The 18,162-nt window shown below is 41.4% G+C and overlaps 1 protein-coding gene across 1 annotated transcript in view; it reads right to left on the bottom strand.

Moving 5' to 3' along the window:
* LOC103184846 (extended synaptotagmin-3) overlaps positions 1-9,489 on the bottom strand; it is a 53,157-nt gene extending 43,668 nt beyond the window's left edge. The window contains exon 1 of the mRNA XM_007903058.1: positions 8,893-9,489. Coding sequence (XP_007901249.1) covers positions 8,893-9,255 — 363 coding nt within the window. The 5' untranslated portion in view covers positions 9,256-9,489. The remainder of the gene's footprint in view (positions 1-8,892) is intronic.
* Positions 9,490-18,162: the final 8,673 nt, after the last annotated feature.

Here is an 18,162-nt window from a genome sequence, read left to right as displayed (position 1 = left end):
CTCATTCAACTTGACATTACCCAGTGACTCCACATTAGTAACATGCAGTGTTTTGTAAATGTCCAAAATTTGCATATAGCAGTTTCCATAAAATAAACTTTAATGAGGTGGAAAAACTATGTTTGCTTTCATTTTATGATAGACTATGCATGCATCTGATTTGCACACAAGTGAATTTGGCTGTACAGTGGATTATTTATCTATACAAAAAGCAACATGGTGTGGGATTTTCAAGTAGATGATAGCATTATTGGCTTTCATCCAGGAAGCTATTTTGAACTGTGCACCTACGCAAACAGTAATAGTTTGTCACTGGTATTGAGCTGAATCTTGGGAAGAGTGGCAGTAACTGCTGATGACTTCAATTTTATAATTTAAAACCACTTGTGCATAGTCCTACAATTGGCATCAGCACTCTGAGGAAAAGAGAAGGAATTCAGCCAAGTTTTCCTTTTTGTACCTGTTAAGATTCATGGTACATTTTTGAACCTTACTGCTATCACAGCCCCTTTCAAAGCACAGAATCTCAGTACAGTAATAATAAATCTTACATTTGGTATAGTGCCTTTTACATCTGGATGATGTCTCAAAGCACTTCACAGGATAGTGACTGTGAAGAGCTTTGAGACATCGTCTTTGAGTAAGTGAAACGTGGCAGCCTATTTGCATACAGCAGTGGCCCACGAGCAGCAATGAAGTCAATGACCAATTTTATTTTGGGGGATTGCTTGGGCAGGACTCCAGGAGAAACCCCCTTCTTTTTTCAAACCATATACTCATGCATAGGTCTACAGCAATTCTGTTTAACATTTCATCTGCAGGACAGCACCTCCAACAATTCAATGCACCTAGGACTGTATTGGAGAGTTAGTCGGTAGTGCAATGAAAATATGTTATTTGAAGAGGTTACAGTATTTGCCTTCTGATTTGCACATCTGCATAAAAGAGTCTATTATGTTTTAATTGGAGTCCTGTAATTCAGTGGTTAGAGCGCTCGCCTCGCAAGTGAGAGATCTGGGTTTGATTTCCAGCAGGACGAAATGTTGGGCAAGTTTCCTTACTCCACACACCTCTGTTCACCTAGTAGTAAGGAGGAACCTGGTTGTAAGTCTTGAGCTCTGGTCAACATGAGGTTCATGGTTATTAATTATTATTATTCTGGGATATTTTTGTCTGGTGAAGAAAATTTTGAAGGTTTAAGATTTAGATGGTTGTGATTCCTGGGAGACTTCCATTCTGATGACAATGGAAGTTATAATGGGTGGAGAATATGCTCAGCTACAAGATCATTAATAGTTATTGCCTTCACTCAGTCTTTAAATACGACTCAATAGTTTTATTGTTCCAAAGTACAGGAGAGCAATGACTCATCATAACACTTTTCCAATGGTAGTTTTCCTACATTTTTCCTTTGGACAGATCCAAGTGAGAATGGACGAAACAACTGTGAAAATAGTTGGGGTATTTTGAGCTAAAGTTCACATTACCACCTGTAACTTGCTCCTCATGTTTTCCTTTTCTTCTCTTTCTGTTTTTTTTATTGCATTATCAGCTCTCACCCTCTGACAAATGCACATAAGTGAATAAAAATTATCCTTACGTTTGCTAATAGTGCCTTTCATGTTGGACGTCTCAAAGCACTTTGTGAGATATAATATGCGGATTATACTGTAAACTTATGATGGTATGTCTTGATTGCAAACATCTCTGCCAATATTTACACAACAATGCCCTACAAACAGCCATAAAGTGAATGGCCAATGTTATTTGATAGGTTGTTGGCCAGGAAACCAGGAGAATGGCACCATGGGATTTTTAACATCCATCTGAACAGGCAGATGGAACCTTGTTTTAACATCTCATTTGAAGGTCAGATCAACACTTCTCAAACATACCTCAAGAAGTCTTGTGAGAATGGCAGTATGACACGTGGACATGACATTGCTGCTGAAGAAGAAGGCTGTTATTACCTATTCTCACTCCACCTCTCCTCTACAAGTTAAGCTAGTTTCCTTTTTAAAGTGAGCAAAAATGGGCATAGCTGCCAGGAAAGCCAAGCGAAAACCATGAAATCAGATGAAACTAAACCATTATTCATGTCCAAACCTGTTCAACCTGTTTCAATCAAAATGCTATTAGAACTTTATGTAGTAACCCAGAAGTATTTATTTACGAAATAATTAATGAAAATCTAGAACTGATTACCAGGAAGAGTGATTTTTTTAAAAAAAGCTGGATGTTATGATGGGAAGATAGATTTGCTAATCTGTAAAAGTGAGATCAAATCTTCATTATGATTTAATCTTAAAATAATTTAGCAATTTAGTGCAATTCTATGAAAGACATGCTGCATGTTGTATCATGAGCTATGTGCCAATGGGACAGGTCAGTGCTGCAAAATGAAGACTGGCCATTGAACAATGATCACAGGATTCTATGCCCAACACTGGACCACAGCAGGAATCACACAGAAAGTTGAAGTGGTTGATGCTTATCAAGTGAACCACAGAATAGATTGCTCCACAAGCATCTGTCATTGTAAAAGAAGACATTGATTGAATGGGCTAGAGTTTTTCCAGTTCTGATTTTTAAAAAAAAAATTGGTCAGCATTTGTCAGTGGACTTTAATCTATGGTGGAGGATTCTCTGACTGTAAATTGATAGGATTTAGTAGTGTTTATTTGCAGCGGAAATTTTTTAAATTTATTGTATTCATGAATATTCCTGGTTGAGTTTCAATATTTGAAGTTTCCATTTTTCGTTGATATTATTAGTCACAAAGGGAGTATAACAATAATACAGTAAGGATAACCAGAATCATATAGTAGCGGGTTCCTCCAATGTTCAACAGGTCAGAGACACTATGTAGAACTATATTTGGTCATACAATGCAGGAGTGGCCTGTTTACTGTCATAACAATGCCACGGTCTCAAATGTCTTGGTTGCTATCACTATGTGTCTATCAAAGTTAATTAATTATTTGACAAGCTTTTTTTGTGTATACACAAAAAGGCATTTACAAACATCTGCACTCTCACCAGGTCTGACAAATTAGTATGGAAATACTTTGCAAAATAATCCTTCTAAAGAACCCTCAGCATATGTAAAAAGCATATTTTAAGATCCACCTTTTACAATGTTTTATTTTACAGCATGGCACAGGTAATAAAGGATGTGGTAGTGCGGTATTTAGGGGAGCACAATATAATTAGGCCAAGTCAACATGACTTTACAAAAGGGAAGTCATGTTTGACAAATCTCATAGAGTTTTTTGAGGATATTTCCAGTAAACTAGATAAGGGTGAATCTGTGGATGTGGTCTATTTGGACTTCCTGAAGGCATTCGATAAGGTGCCGCATAAAAGGTTAGTCCAATAGATAAGGGACCATGGAATTGGGGGGAGAATGTTAACATGGATTGGGGAATGGTTAACGGGTAGGAAACAAAAGAGTAGGGATAAACTTTTCGGATTGGTGGGATGTACCTAGTGGAGTGCCACAAGGATCAGTCCTTGGACCTCAGCTATTTACCATCTACATCAACGATCTAGATAAGGACATCGAAGCTAATATATCTAAATTCGCGGATGACACAAAATTAGGAGGAAATGTCAACACAGAGGACGACATTAAAAAATGCAGCGAGACATAGATAGGTTAGGTGATTGGGCAGGTAGGTGGCAGATGAAGTATAATGTAGGGAAGTGCGAAGTCATCCACCTGGGTAGCAAAAACAGTAGAGCGAGTTATTTTTTTTAGAAGGGGAGAGATTGGAATGTGTTAGCGTCCAGAGGGACTTGGGTGTCCTTGTACACCAATCACAGAAAGTTAGTCTGCAGGTGCAGCAGCAATTAGGAAGGCGAACGGTATGTTAGTATTCATTATGAAAAGATTAGAGTATAAGAGTAGGAAAGTCTTGCTGCAACTGTATAGGGCCCTGGTGAGACCACACCTGGAATACTGTGTCCAGTTTTGGTCTCCTCATTTAAGGAAGGATGTACTTGCCTTGGAGGGGATGCAGCGTAGATTTACTAGGCTAGTGCCAGGGATGAAGGGGATGAGTTACAAGGATAGGCTGACCAATTTGGACCTATATTCTCTAGAATATAGAAGAATTAGAGGGGATCTTATAGAAACCTATAAGATCATCAAAGGGCATGATAGAGTAGATAGTGGGAGATTGTTTCCCTTGGTTGGAGAAACTAAAACCAGGGGTCACAACCTTAAAATCAGAGGCCAGCCCTTTCACACTGAGTTGAGGAAGAACTTCTTCACTCAAAGGGTGGTGAATGTATGGAACTCACTACCCCAAAGGGCTGTTGACGCTCAGTCCTTGAACATATTCAAGACTGAGATAGATATATTTCTTATTGCAAAAGGGATTAAGGGATTTGGGGATAAGGCAGGGTCAGGTTATTAGCTGCAGTTAGATTAGAAGATCAGCCATGATTGAATGGCGGGGCAGGCTCGAAGGGCCAAATGACCTCCTCCTGCTCCTACATGTTATGTTATAAATAGAATTAAAAAGTTGTACACAGCAAATTGGAAGAAAATTATTTGATATAGCATGTCACACTGATGCAATATCCAATTACTGTACCTGGATTTAGTAAAAGAACACTCAAATACCTGCCATATAAAGAATCAGTCTTTCAGTTAATTAATCAAATAAATATCCTGATCAGTTCCATCAAGGCCTCTTTAGTTGCCAGACCTTTCAACCTGCATCTGTCTCGTGGAGATTTCCTTTACAAAACTAGTTTATACATATTGGTGAGGGAATCCAGAACGAAGGGGCGTAATCTTAAAATGAGAGCTAGGCCACTCAAGAGTGAAATCAGGAAGCATTTTTTCATGCAAAGGGTAGTGGAATTCTGGATCACTCTCTCCCAAAAGGCTGGATCTATTCAAATTTTCAAGATGGAAGTGATAGATTTTTTGTTGGGTATGTATGTATCAAGGGATATGGAGCAAAGGTGGGTAATTGGAGTTGAGGTACAGATCAGCCATGATCTAATAAAATGGTGGAATAGGCTTGAGGGGCTGAATGGCCTACTCCTGTTCCTATGTTTCCATTGGCTTCTAAATGTTAATATCTATAATGGAGAAAAATGTTTGGAATTCTTCTCAACATATGCCATAATTAGAAAACTACATTTTATATTTCCCAAGCTGCTAGTCCTCTTCTCCAGCATGGCCTATTTGGGCCAAATACAATACAAAATTACATTTGTAAAGTGCCTTTCACGTCGGAAAGACGTCCCAAGGTGCTGCTTCGGGCCCGTATCACTCTATGTAACTTTCCACAAGCAGATACTGCGCTTAGACATCATCACTGTATGTAAACCTGGCTCAATTGGTGGAACTCACGTTTCTGTGTATGTAGACAGTGGATTCAAGCCCATTTCCGGAGTCACTGCTTGTGGAAAGTTATGTAGAATGATCCTTACCTTCAAATGCCTCCCCAGCTTTGCCCCACCCTACCTCTGTGATCCTACTTCTCCACCCTCCCCGCTCTCCCAACTCTGGCCTACTTCATATTCCCTGTGTACTCTGCCCCACAGTTGGCTGGTGAACTTTCGTCTACATTGATTTAATTTTCTCTTTCTTTAACTTCTTTCACTTTGTTTAGATTGTGCAGCAAAAGAAACCTCAGTTTTTGCAACATTCAATTGGAGTCAGTGAGAGACTCTGGGCTCGATTCCCAGGCAGGGTGAAACTTTAGGCAAGTTTCCTTACTCCACACACCTCTGTTTATTGAGTAAGAACCCGGCTGTTAGTCAATTGGCAGACTGCTTTCTGGGGGTAATAATGCCTTCAAAAAATAATAATAATTTGGTCACTCAATCCATGACTGTTTCACAGACACTGCTGTGCGCAATTGACTGCTGCATTTTCTTACACAAAATACACAATCATTCACTTCACAGTATATTCTACGACCCACTTTGAGACATCTCAATGATGTGATAAGGCGCTTTAGGCAAGCATTATTATTAAATATCTAGTTTCTGTAATTTTAAACATTAATGTTACATGAAAGCATACAGAACCAACAATAACACTGACACTTCAATATATACATTCGATAGGGTGAACAAGGAGAAACTGTTTCCACTGGCTGGTGGGTCGGTAACCTGAGGACACCGATTTAAAATATTTGTTAAAAGAAACAGAGGGGGGGTAAGGAGAATTTTTTTTCACATAGCGAGTTGTTTGCATCTGGAATGCATTGCCTGAAAAGATGGTGGAAGCCGATTCGATAACAACGTTTAAGAGAGAAACAAATAAGAAGAAGTTTGCAGGGCTACGGGGGTGGAGCGGGGCAGTGGGATTGGATTGGATAGCTCTTTCAAAAGAGCCGGTACAGACACAATGGGCTGAATGGCCTCCTTCTGTGCTGTATAATTCTATGATTCTATATAGTACTAAGTCTCTTCCTTCTAGCAAGTAATAGACACTAAGGAGGTAAATTACAACTATTGGAATATCCTAAGCAGTAAAAGCAATTCAGAAGCATAATTTATTAAAAACATGCCATTGGCCTGTACGTTATACATATCAGAATGTTTGAGATCTGATTCATTGTAGCATTCTAACCAGTGATTTGAAGCAGGATGTTATAATTTGCCTTAATGTCTCTGAGTAGATAAAATAGAAAACAGCCACCGGTTCTTGATCCTGCTATCCATGAAAACCCTGCTGCAACGTGTGGGTGTGAATGTCAACGAGAACTGGACCCGGCATTGCTCTAATAGCCTGCAATATCCGCAATGATAAAGTTGACACAAAGAACAGGGCAGAGATCTGGTAGTGCCTATGGAACCATACTCCAGGAAGCATCCATGCCTTCAGGTGGATGGGAACTTAGTAAAATATGTATCTGGTTTATGGATTAAACTGCGTAAAAAAGGAAACTCACCTCAAATGGCTTGTTTAACAGTGCCTCTAAGGTTCTATTTATATTACAGTTAATTTTGGTATTGTTTAAAGTGCAGTATAAATCTGATTTTGAAGGATATCCATTGGATTCTCATTCCCACCTTGCTGTGTTTGCACATAGTTCTCCTCAGTTCTCACCTGATTGAGCAGTTTGGTTAGGGGAAATACAAATCTTGGGTTCTGACGAAGGTTCGTGGACCTGCAACGTTGACTCACTTTCCTTTCTCCATAGTTGCTGCCTGACCTGCTGAGTGTTCCCAGTAACTTCTGTTTTTGTTTCAGATTTCCAGCATCTGCAGTATTTTGCATTTTGAAAATACAAACCTAGTTTGCCACTTCAATTGCTTTGTTATTGGAAGCAATATAAAATCACTCCACAAGGATTGAAGGGGCATTACCCAATTTCACTGGTATTGTACATCATTTTACCATACTTAACTAATCCAAAATGGTATGCTCTCAAATGTTTTACTGCTTTGAAGCTCCAGTGTTTGAATATCACATCACTTTGCTTCCAGCAGTATATATCTATAATTGAACCATTTTCTCTTGGTTCGATTATAGATTTAGTCCCTATAATGTCACAAAAATGCATCACAACATAAAGTGTGCACTTCAGTGCTGCTACAAAAATGCACAATGAAGCAAAGTGTACACTGCAGTGCTACCAATCTGACCAGACATGCAGCTGGATTTAACCACCCATTAAGAGTTGGCTCACATTACTGGTATTGCACATTCTGCAATCTCTTTACTATGTGCATTTCCTTTTAAAAAAATTTCCCCAGTTTCCCACTGCCACACCATTCAAGAACTAATGACTGAAAAGATGTTTTACAAGCTGTTTACAGTCATTAGAAATCATACAGGCAGCCAGAAGCTAGTAATCAGAATGTTGACTGAGTTCAGGAATGGTGCTCTCACTTTCTTCACTAAGAGTGGCATGGGCTGCAATAGGAACACAGCTCCTGATGAGCACTGACTGCTGTTAAACATGCAATGGGAACAGCACTGATTGATTAGTATAAGAGTAACCTGGTGGGGAGGAGGTCTCAAATAGCTTTCAGTATAAGAGCACATAACTACATCCCTATTTGTATTAAACTCAATTTCACAGATCAGTAGTCTATGAAGATACGTATCAAATAGTCTAACACTAGATTAAACTGTGTACATTGCTTAACCTCTTTCTTGAACCTCCAATTTTTATTGTACAGTATTTACTTCACTTGCTTAGCAGTGTTGACACTATTTTAACTCAACCTTTTTACTACGTTTTGTTTGATTGCACAGTATAGACTTAGCTTGTGAGAGTAACTTTTTCCGTCAAAACAAAGCTATTGCTGTAATCCACAAAATCTGGAATGCAGAAAACAATGCTACCAGTTTGGTATAACCCAAGAAAAAGCACCATCTTCTTGTGAGTGTAAAAGCTCTGTATCACCTTACCATTTAACATTCCAGGGCTAAGCTCGACATTCTGGTCATGGGTGGGTACAACCAGTCAAAGTAACAATCATTACAATCATGTATCCAGGGATCGCACAGGTGCTGTTCAGCCCCTGCAGTGGTGGTTGAACTCCCAAGGGATCATTATGGCAAAAGTGACTCACTTCAATATCCTAAAATGATGTTGCCGCATGTTAGTGGCCAACTTTTTTTTACATACATAAATAATTAAATGTTGCATGCGCACATTTTATAATAAACCTTGCAATTGATATAGTGCCTTATCGCATCTTCGAGGTGTCTCAAAGCGTTTCACAGAATATATTGTGCAGCAGTGTCCCCCAAACAGTCGTGGATTGGCCAATTTATTATTTATTTAATTTTTTTGAAAGAAATATTACCCCTGGAAAAGTGATCCGCCACTTGACTAACAACTGGGTTCCTACTTAGCTGTGTAGGGTAAGGAAACCTGCCCAACGTACACATACATACACACGTACCCATGGAGGCAGCTCCTGTTTGATTTCATTAGTAATCACCAATCTTTCCTCGTCCACCAATCTGAACGCCGCCTGTAACCGAGACAGCTTCGCGCTCCTGTTCTTCTTCCACCACATCCACACGAAAAGCCCGAACACAATCCAGGCGATGCTCAGTCCGAAGTAACCCGTCAGGTACACGGGGAAAAGGTAGAAAAATGCCTTCGCAAAGTGCGTTAACAGGTCCATTAATCCCGGGACCCGATGGTTGGTTTTCCCTCTCACTTCCTCATTAGTAATCTCAGAAGATTGCGATGTTCGCTGCTCAGGCGGCGCCGCTCCTCCCGACACTTCATACTCCTTTACCTCTGCGGCGGGAGTCATTTTGTACTCGGTTTTGTTTGCAGCCTCAGCCTGACCGGGTCTGAGCTAAATACCCGTGGGATCAAAACTTATTTGATCAACGATTTAAAAGCAGCTCCGCCTCTGGCGTTACATTGCGGACAACAACTGTGCCGTCTTCTCGCCGCCCCGCGTGTTGCCGTCTCAGCCTCTCGGGGGATCCCGGGCTCCACACTCACCGGTTTGTCCGCTCTGTTTTCACTGCGCACTAACCCCGGACCGAGTCACTGAGTGGCTGTGAGTGGCTGTGCTCCGGCCTCTCCCCTGGCGGGGGCGGGGGGTGGGGGCGGGGCGGGGGCGCTGCTCTGGTGCTTTCATTGCTCTCCACTGTGCGAAATCAAAACCAATATCAGATTGGAACTTGTGAGGGGGTAGAAAGCACTGGTTGTTTTATTTCACACGTGTCATTGTCCTGTAATTTCAGCGGTGGTTGGGAATTCTTAACATTTTACATCAAATCACATGTTTTGGTTATACAGAAACCCATCATTGTGCTCAAGAGAGTGCAAAGCAAACTGAGGTTTCCATATATCCCAATCACACATGGAAACGCCCCCTCTGTAACACATTATATACCTCCAGTCCTGACCCTGTATTGGGAGGTTTGTAGGTTGATACCGGAGTGGGAGAAGCACTGGAGATAAGAGCTTTGCTGAACCGAGCGATCTTTTCTCAGCTCTGCCTGTTCTGTCCTTATTTCACTTAAATTCCTACCAGCGATGTTTCTCAATAGTAATCTGAAACAAATAAGATTAGAGATGTAGTAAAATATTACTCACGATCCCTGTTATACGTGTCGCGCTGTCCACCTCACAGAAAGCAGTCAGTCTGCGTGTCCTGTGGTGCTGACATCACGGGATAAACAAACGCCAGTCTGCCCCCAAACAGCAGTCTGTCTCCCTACGGAAACCCCCAATATTAATGATGAATTACAAATACAAAACAGTTCAACATTACTTCACATTTAAAAAACTTGAACGATAGCAATACTTTTCTAATACGTGTGTCACATTGAACCCCCCCCCCCCCCCCCCCCCCCCCCCCCCCCGTCACCTCTTTTATCCCTTATGTTTGACACTGAGGGAGAGGGATGTCTATCACTATCTCTGTTTATCATTGTCTATCACGATCCAGTGGTCCTCTCCGGAGATTCGCTCGTGAGGAAAGATTCAACTCACCGCGATGATCCCCCGATTAAGCCTTAATGGTGCGATTATTTAAAAATCACAAACTGTATCGTTAAAATTCTGCAAACTATCCTCAGTCAACAATGTAGATCTCTGCCAAAGTATTCGTGGACTGCGTCAAATGTGCTAAGTGAGCGTGTTTGTAGGGCATTGCCGGCAAAATTAGCTGCCGAGTTTGTCTAAATAACGTTCAATTCATTTCTAATTAATCGAATTTTTCTAAGGTCCTTCGGGATGTTTATTTACACGAAAGGAGCTATATAAAGACAAGTTATTTTTGACAAGTTGAGTCAGTGTTAATGAAGCATATTGAAATGTTAACGAAGCATGTCAAGGTTTTTTGCTCAGTTTGTCAAAGTGTTCCCAGATCTCTGTATTCGGTTATCTCTTTTCCCACCTAAAAATCTGTCCAGTGCTTCAAAATTTAATTCTTCAAAAACTAAAAAATTTTCAGCCAAATTCTAAACTGAAAATCTGCATTGATCCATGGCATTTATCAAACCTGTTTGAGTTTGTTCAGTATGTTTATTGCAATAAAGACAACCTAGTCACTATTTACCAGGGTTGTTGCTACATATAAACATTTCACTGGATGCGCAGCATAGCCCCGAGATGCAGTTGCTTGTGTTCTTTGGTGTCCATGTATATCAGTTTGTTGTCAAATATTCTGCAAATAGTTACACACATGAAACTGTAATATTTAAGTGTTTGCCCATAAAATACAGTCACTCCACTTTACATATATCCTGTGAAGTGATTTGAGACATTGAAACAACTTGATAAGAGGCTGTATCAAAAGCAAGGATTATTATTACTATAACTATTATTTCATAAAATATAGGGAATCCCATGACAATTGGTTTATTGTACAACTCAAAATATAATAAAATACAAGTGCCAATCAATATAAAGATAATTCAACCCATTTCTGTCTCATCAAATGCACAGTAAATGCACCATTTTAGTTTATCTGGCAGTTAGATTCTTCCTTAGACTGTTAGAATTTAACAAGATAAGGAATGATAGATAAGAATTGTTAATATTATTGACTAATATTGATATTACAGAAGGGCTTTAGAGGAAATGTTCTCATATTCTCATGCAGTGCCTCTGTGAGCCATAATTATTTACAGTGTGACCTCACTTTAAAAGATTAAGAGGACAAGGCTAATGGGATATAGATTGGAGGCAATTACAAAGACCTAAAAGGATTATGATAGCTGTAAGAATATGTATAATCTGTCATAGCCCATGTTGCATAGAATCATAGAATATTACAGCACAGAAGGAGGCCATTCGGCCCATCAAGCTTGTGCCAACTCTTTGGAAGATCTACCCAATGAGTCTCACTCGCCCGCTATTTTCACATATCCTCGCAAATTTTTCCTTTTCAAGTACCTATCCAAATCCCTTTTAAAAGTTGTTATTGAATCAGTTTCCACCACCCTTTCAGGCAGAGCATTTCAGACCTCTGTGTAAAAAAAGAACTCTGTTGACCGCGTCCGTTCCCGCACCAGGCTCCGTGACTCTATCAACTCCATCCTCGCCTGACTCCACTGGCTTCCATAATACAAAATAATACATAATACAAAGGATCCTGGTCCTAACCTTCAAAGTCCTCCATGGTCTTGCTCCCCCTACCTCTGTGACCTCCTAACCCCCTATTATCCTGCCCGTTCTCTCCGCTCAGTGGACTCTGGCCTGCTTCATGTCCCCCTCCTTGCCCGCCCCACCATTGGCAGACTCTGCCAATCTGCCTCCTCACCCTCCATTCCACAGTCCCTCCATCTCGCCCCCACCCCTCCCCTGTCGCCTTCAAGACCCATCTCAAGACCCTCCTCTTCAACCGTGCTTTTGATCACCCTACTTCACCCCTGCCCTCCACCATCCCCAATCACGACCCCCAGTTCGGGTGCGAAACTCTGACTATCCAGCGCCTTTGGACGTCCTCCAGACGTGAAAGGCGCTATACAAATGTAATTTTGTTGTTAACAGCTCTATCAACCTGTCCTGCCTCCAGGTGAACACCCAGGTCTCTCTGTTCCTGAACCCCTTTAAAACTGTACCATTTATTGTATATTGATTCTCATTCTTCCTTCCAAAATGCATCACTTCACACTTCTCTGCATTAAAGTTCATCTGCCATGTGTCTGCCCATTTCACCAGCCTGTCTAAGTCCTCCTGCAGTCTGCTACCATCCACCTCACTGTTTACTATCTTTGTGTCATCTGCAAACTTTAAAATTTTGCTCCCTGTACCCAAACCCACGTCATTCACAAATATCAAAAAGAGCAGTGGACCTAATACTGACCCCTAGGGGGCACCACTGTATACTTCCCTCCAGTCTGAAAAACAACCACTACTGCCCTCTGCTGTCTGTCTCACAGCCAATTTCATATCCATGCTGCCATTGTCGCTTTTATCCCATGGGCTTCAATTTTGCTAAATATGTGGTACATTGTCAACACCTTCTGAAAGTCGGTATACACTACATCAACTGCACTACCTGGAATATGGTCTCTTGAAGTTTCCCAACCACAGATGTTAGGCTGACTGGCCTTCAGTTACCAAGTTTATCCCTCTCCCCTTTTTTGAACAGGGGTTGTAAGCTGATGAAACAATGCAGCTGAAACCCCCCCTACACCCACCTCATCTAGGGCTGGTTTCTGTGTAACATAGACTTTGTTGCAAACAAAGAATCAGCATGAACTGTGCTAGAGCCATCTGGGGAAGGGATAACACGGGCGCAGTGGCAAAGTCAGGGCGGCTGCATGGCAAGAAAAGGAGTGAGACGAACGCCATTTTATACCGAAACGGAGATAGAAAATCCCTTAGACTGTCTACGTAAGATACTCAGAGACACAGAGAGGGAAGGACTGTCTGTTTAAAAGACTCGGACACCAAGGCAAAGGAGAAGGAGGGCAGATCAACAAGATCAACAACAAACACAAAGAAGTTGCCATTCTCTTCTAGAGGAAGGATTGGATCACTGCCTTTGAATCTGAACTGTCCCTGGTTGTATGTATTGACTTTGGTTATTAAAACATTAACTCTTGTATTATTACATCATGAGGAACCCATTTATTACAGGGTTTAACATTAGCAACCCTCCAGGCCTTAGGCACCACTCCTATATCGAAGGAGGATTGAAAGATTGTGGCCAGATGGCTATTTCCATCCTAACTTCCCTCAGCAACCTAGGATGCATCCCATTTGAACCCGGTGACTTTTCTACTTTGAGCACTACTAACCTTTTAAGTTCTTTATCTATTTTTAGCTTATCCAATTTTTCTGTCTGCTCCTCCTACACTGTCACATTGGCAGCACCTTCTTTTGTGAAGACAGATGCAAATTACACATTCAGTACGTCAGCCTCTGCCTCCACAAGAAGTTTTCCTTTTTGGTCCCTAATCGACCCCACGCTTCCTTTGACCATCCTTTTACTCTTTATATGTTTATCCCTGCTCTCAAAAAACCACCCCATCTCCAACCTCCCTTTCCTTTCCAAGATCCTGGAACGAGTCATTGTTTCCCAGCTTCGCTCTTTCCTCTCCTGACACTCCCTTCACAAACCCCTCCAATTGGGTTTCCGTGCTGCCCACAGCACATAAACAGCTTTGGTCAAAGTGACAAATGACATTCTGTCCATCTGCAAACAGGGCTCCCTCTGCCTCCTCATCCTCCTTGACCTCTCTGCTGCTTTCGATAATATTGACCAATCTATCCTCCTCCACTGTCTCTCCTATCACCTCAACCTTATGCGGATGACACCCAACTCTATCCCTCTGCCTCCACTCTCGACTCCAGGACCACTGCAGTCCAGACAGAATGTTTTATTAGATGTCAAGTCCTGGATGAGAGCTAACTTTCTACAGTTCTGCATCAACAAGATAGAGGCCCTCCTCATTGGCTCCCGTCAGCGTCTCCACACCTCAGACGCATCACCATTCAAAGATGCACACTCCACCTTACTAAACGAGTCCGGAACCTTGGGTCTTGTTTGACCCACAAATATCCTTTCTACCCCACATCCATGCCATGAACTGCTCTGCCTTCCCCCACCTCTGCAACATTACCATTGTCTCACACCGCAGGCCGCTGAAATTCTCATACACGCTTTCATAACATCCAGGTTTGATTATGCAAACTCCCTGCTTCAAGACCCATCTCAAGACCCTCCTCTTCGACTGTGCCTTAGATCACCCTCCTTCCCCCCCTGCCCTCCACCCTCCCCGATCCCGACCCTCAGCTCGGGTCCGAAACACTGACTGTCCGGTGCCTTGGGAAGTCCTCCCGACATGAAAGGTGCTATACAAATGTAATTTTGTTACATTTTGTTGTTTATAGAAGTTGATAGAAGACTAGTGTTCCTTTTTAGCTAATCCTTTGTCATATGCTCTTTTTGCCCCTCTAATTTCCCTTTTCAGTTCTCCTCTGCACTTCCTGTATTCTGCTTGGTTCTCTATTTTGAACCTGACATCTATACTAATAAAGACAAAATGTTGGTGTGTGTGTGTCCACCAAGAAAGCAATAACCGACTGATGTAGAGACATGATTTTTACCTCATAGGAATGGTCTTGCCTGGAGAAGTGTCATGGGCATATTTTTTGGGGGGAACTATCGTTGATGAGCTATATTAAAAAATATATTAACAAATGCTTTAATTAAGCCCCAAAAAGGTATGCATGGTATTCTGCAACAAAGTTGCAGAATATTACACCCTTCTAGAGAGATATATCTATACTAATAAAAACGGAATGTATGTCTGTGTGTCTGTCTAACCGATTGATGTAGAGACACCAACAGGAGTCCTCCCACTGAGGTCTCCCAGTGAATCCTCCCAACAAGAGTCCCCCCACAGGAGTCCTCCCAAAAGATATGTGTGGAAATATGTGAACAAGGGATGCTAACGAGTTCAATAGCACATTTTCTTAATCTGAATGGATAAAGATGCCTAAGAAGCAAAGATCAAGCCTTTCAAGGACAAATGAAAATGCCAGCCAAAAGACAGAAGGCCGATTAAATGAAACTGGTTGCAAGCATAGCTGCAATGGGTACAGCTAGTTTATCAAAAACCTCCTTTTTCTGTTTTTCCTTTTAATCCCAATTTCCTTTGTCATCCAGGGAGCTCTAGGTTTGGAATCGCTACTTTTCCTCCTCATGGGAATGTGGTTGGTCTGTATCCTAACTATCTCTTTCTAGAAGACCTCCCATTGCTTGTTTACCATTCTACCCATCATTCTGGGTTTCCAATCCACCTGGACCAGATCCCTTTTCAACTCAATGAAATCAGCTCTTCCAGTTGAGTATCTTCACATTTGATTGTTCCTCTCCCTTTCCATAAGTACTCTAAACCTAATGATATTGTGATCACTGTTATCAAGATGCTCTCCCACTGAAGCCTGCTCCACTTGCCCCACTTCATTCCCCAGGACCAAATCCATCACTGCTTTTTTCCTTGTTGGGCTGGAAACATACTGATCAAGAAAGTTGATTAAGGAAATAAGTGAGGCAAAGAGATTGTATGAGAAAGATTAGCGGGAAACATAAAAGCGAACCCTAAAGTATTTTATAAGCATATAAAGAATAAAAGGTTAGTCAAAAGTAGGGTGCTGCCAATTAGGGACAAAAATGAAATCTTCTTGTGGGGGCAGAGGGGATGGTTGACATACTGAATGATTACTTTGCATCTGTCTTTGTAAAAGAAAAGGATGCAGCCGATGCCACAGTATTGGAGGAGAGTGTAAAAAAATTAGAAAGGATAAGAATAAACAGAGAGGAAGTACTACAAAGATTGACGGTGCTCAAGGTAGATAAGTCACCCGGTCATGACGGGATGAGGTTACTGAGGAAAGTAAGGGTGGAAATAGCGGAGGCTCTGGCCACAATCTTTCAATCCTCCTTGAATACCCGGGTGGTGCCAGAGGACTGGAGGGATGGAACTGTTACTCCCCTGTACAAAAAGGGCCAAAGGATAAACCCGGGAACGACAGGCCAGGCAGCCTAATGTCAGTAGTGGAGAAACGTTTAGAGTCTATAATCCAGGTCAAAATAAATTTTAACTTAGAAAAATATGGGTCAATAAAGGACAGCCAACTCAGATTTGTTAAAGGCAAATCATGACTAACAAATCTGAGTTTTTTGATGAAGTAACAGAGAGGGTGGGTGAATGTAGTGTAGTTGATGTAGTTGATGATGGATTTTGAAAAGGCTTTCGATAAAGTGCCGCATAATAGACTTGTTAGAAAAATTGAAGCCCATGGTATGAAAGGGATAGTGGCAGCATGGATGCAAAACTGGCTGGGGGACAGAAAGCAGACAGTAGTGGTGAAGGGTTGTTTCTCTGATTGGAGGGAAGTGTGCAGTGGTGTCCCCCAGGGGTCAGTATTGGGATCACTGCTCTTTTTGATCTACATAAATGACCTGGTCTTGGGTATAGGGGGTACAATTTCCAAGTCTGCAGATGATACAAAGCTAGGAAAAGTAGTAAACAGTGAGGAGGATAGTAGCAGACTGCAAGAGGACACAGACAGACTGGTAAAATGGGCAGACATGTAACAAATTAAGCTTAACGTGGAGAAATGCGAAGTGATTCATTTTGGGAGGAAGAATGAGGAGAAGCAATATAATCTAGATGGTACAATCTTAAAGAAGTACAAGAACGGAGAGACCTGCGTGTCCACATAAGCAAATCTTTGAAGGTGGCAGGACAAGTAGATAAAGCTGTTAAAAAAGCATACAGGATACTCAGCTTTATAAATAGGGGCATAGAATTCAAAAGTAAGGGGAGATTTAATAGAAGTTTTCAAAATTATGAGGGGTTTCGATAGGGTGATCTGGGAGAAACTGTTTCCACTGGCGGATGGGTCGGTAACAAGAGGACACAGATTTAAAATAGTTGTCAAAGGAACCAGAGGGGAGGTGAGGAGAAATGTTTTCACACAGTGAATTGTTCGAATCTAGAATGCATTGCCTGGAAGGGTGGTGGAAGCCGATTCAACAACAAAATTCAAGAGGGAAGTAGATAGAAATTTAGGGAAGACAAATTTGCAGGGCTATGGGGAGAGAGTGGGGTAGTGGGATTAATTTGGACAGCTCTTTCAAAGAATTGGCATGAACACGATGGGCCGAATGACCTCCTTCTGTGCTGTATAATTCTATGGATTCTATGAAAGTTCTCCTGTACACATTTTAGGAATTGAGAGAAACACTGTGAGATCTGAGAGAATCACTGTGAGATCAGAGAGAATCACTGATATCAGAGAGAATCATTGAGATCAGAGAGAATCACTGAGAGATCAGAGAGAATCATTGAGATCAGAGAGAATCATTGAGATCAGAGAGAATCACTGTGAGATCAGAGAGAATCATTGAGATCAGAGAGAATCATTGAGATCAGAGAGAATCACTGTGAGATCAGAGAGAATCATTGAGATCGGAGAGAATCACTGTGAGATCAGAGAGAATCATTGAGATCGGAGAGAATCACTGTGAGATCAGAGAATAGTATAGTTCAGGGAAACCATCAGGGTTTTCTAAAGTGAAAACTAACCCTCTCATTTTGTTCATTTTTTCCCTCTTTATTCTCTCTCTTGAAGTCAATGACTTTACAGTTCAACAGATGTTAAACAAATCTTTTCCAATTCACTGCTCTTCATGGATGAAGCTTGTAAGTGAGCGTGAGCATCATGGCCAAGCCCA

This window comes from Callorhinchus milii, unplaced genomic scaffold (assembly GCF_018977255.1).
Source record: "Callorhinchus milii isolate IMCB2004 unplaced genomic scaffold, IMCB_Cmil_1.0 Scaffold6, whole genome shotgun sequence".
NCBI classification, from domain to species: Eukaryota; Metazoa; Chordata; class Chondrichthyes; order Chimaeriformes; family Callorhinchidae; genus Callorhinchus; species Callorhinchus milii.
This window is presented reverse-complemented; position numbering and strand designations above follow the sequence as displayed.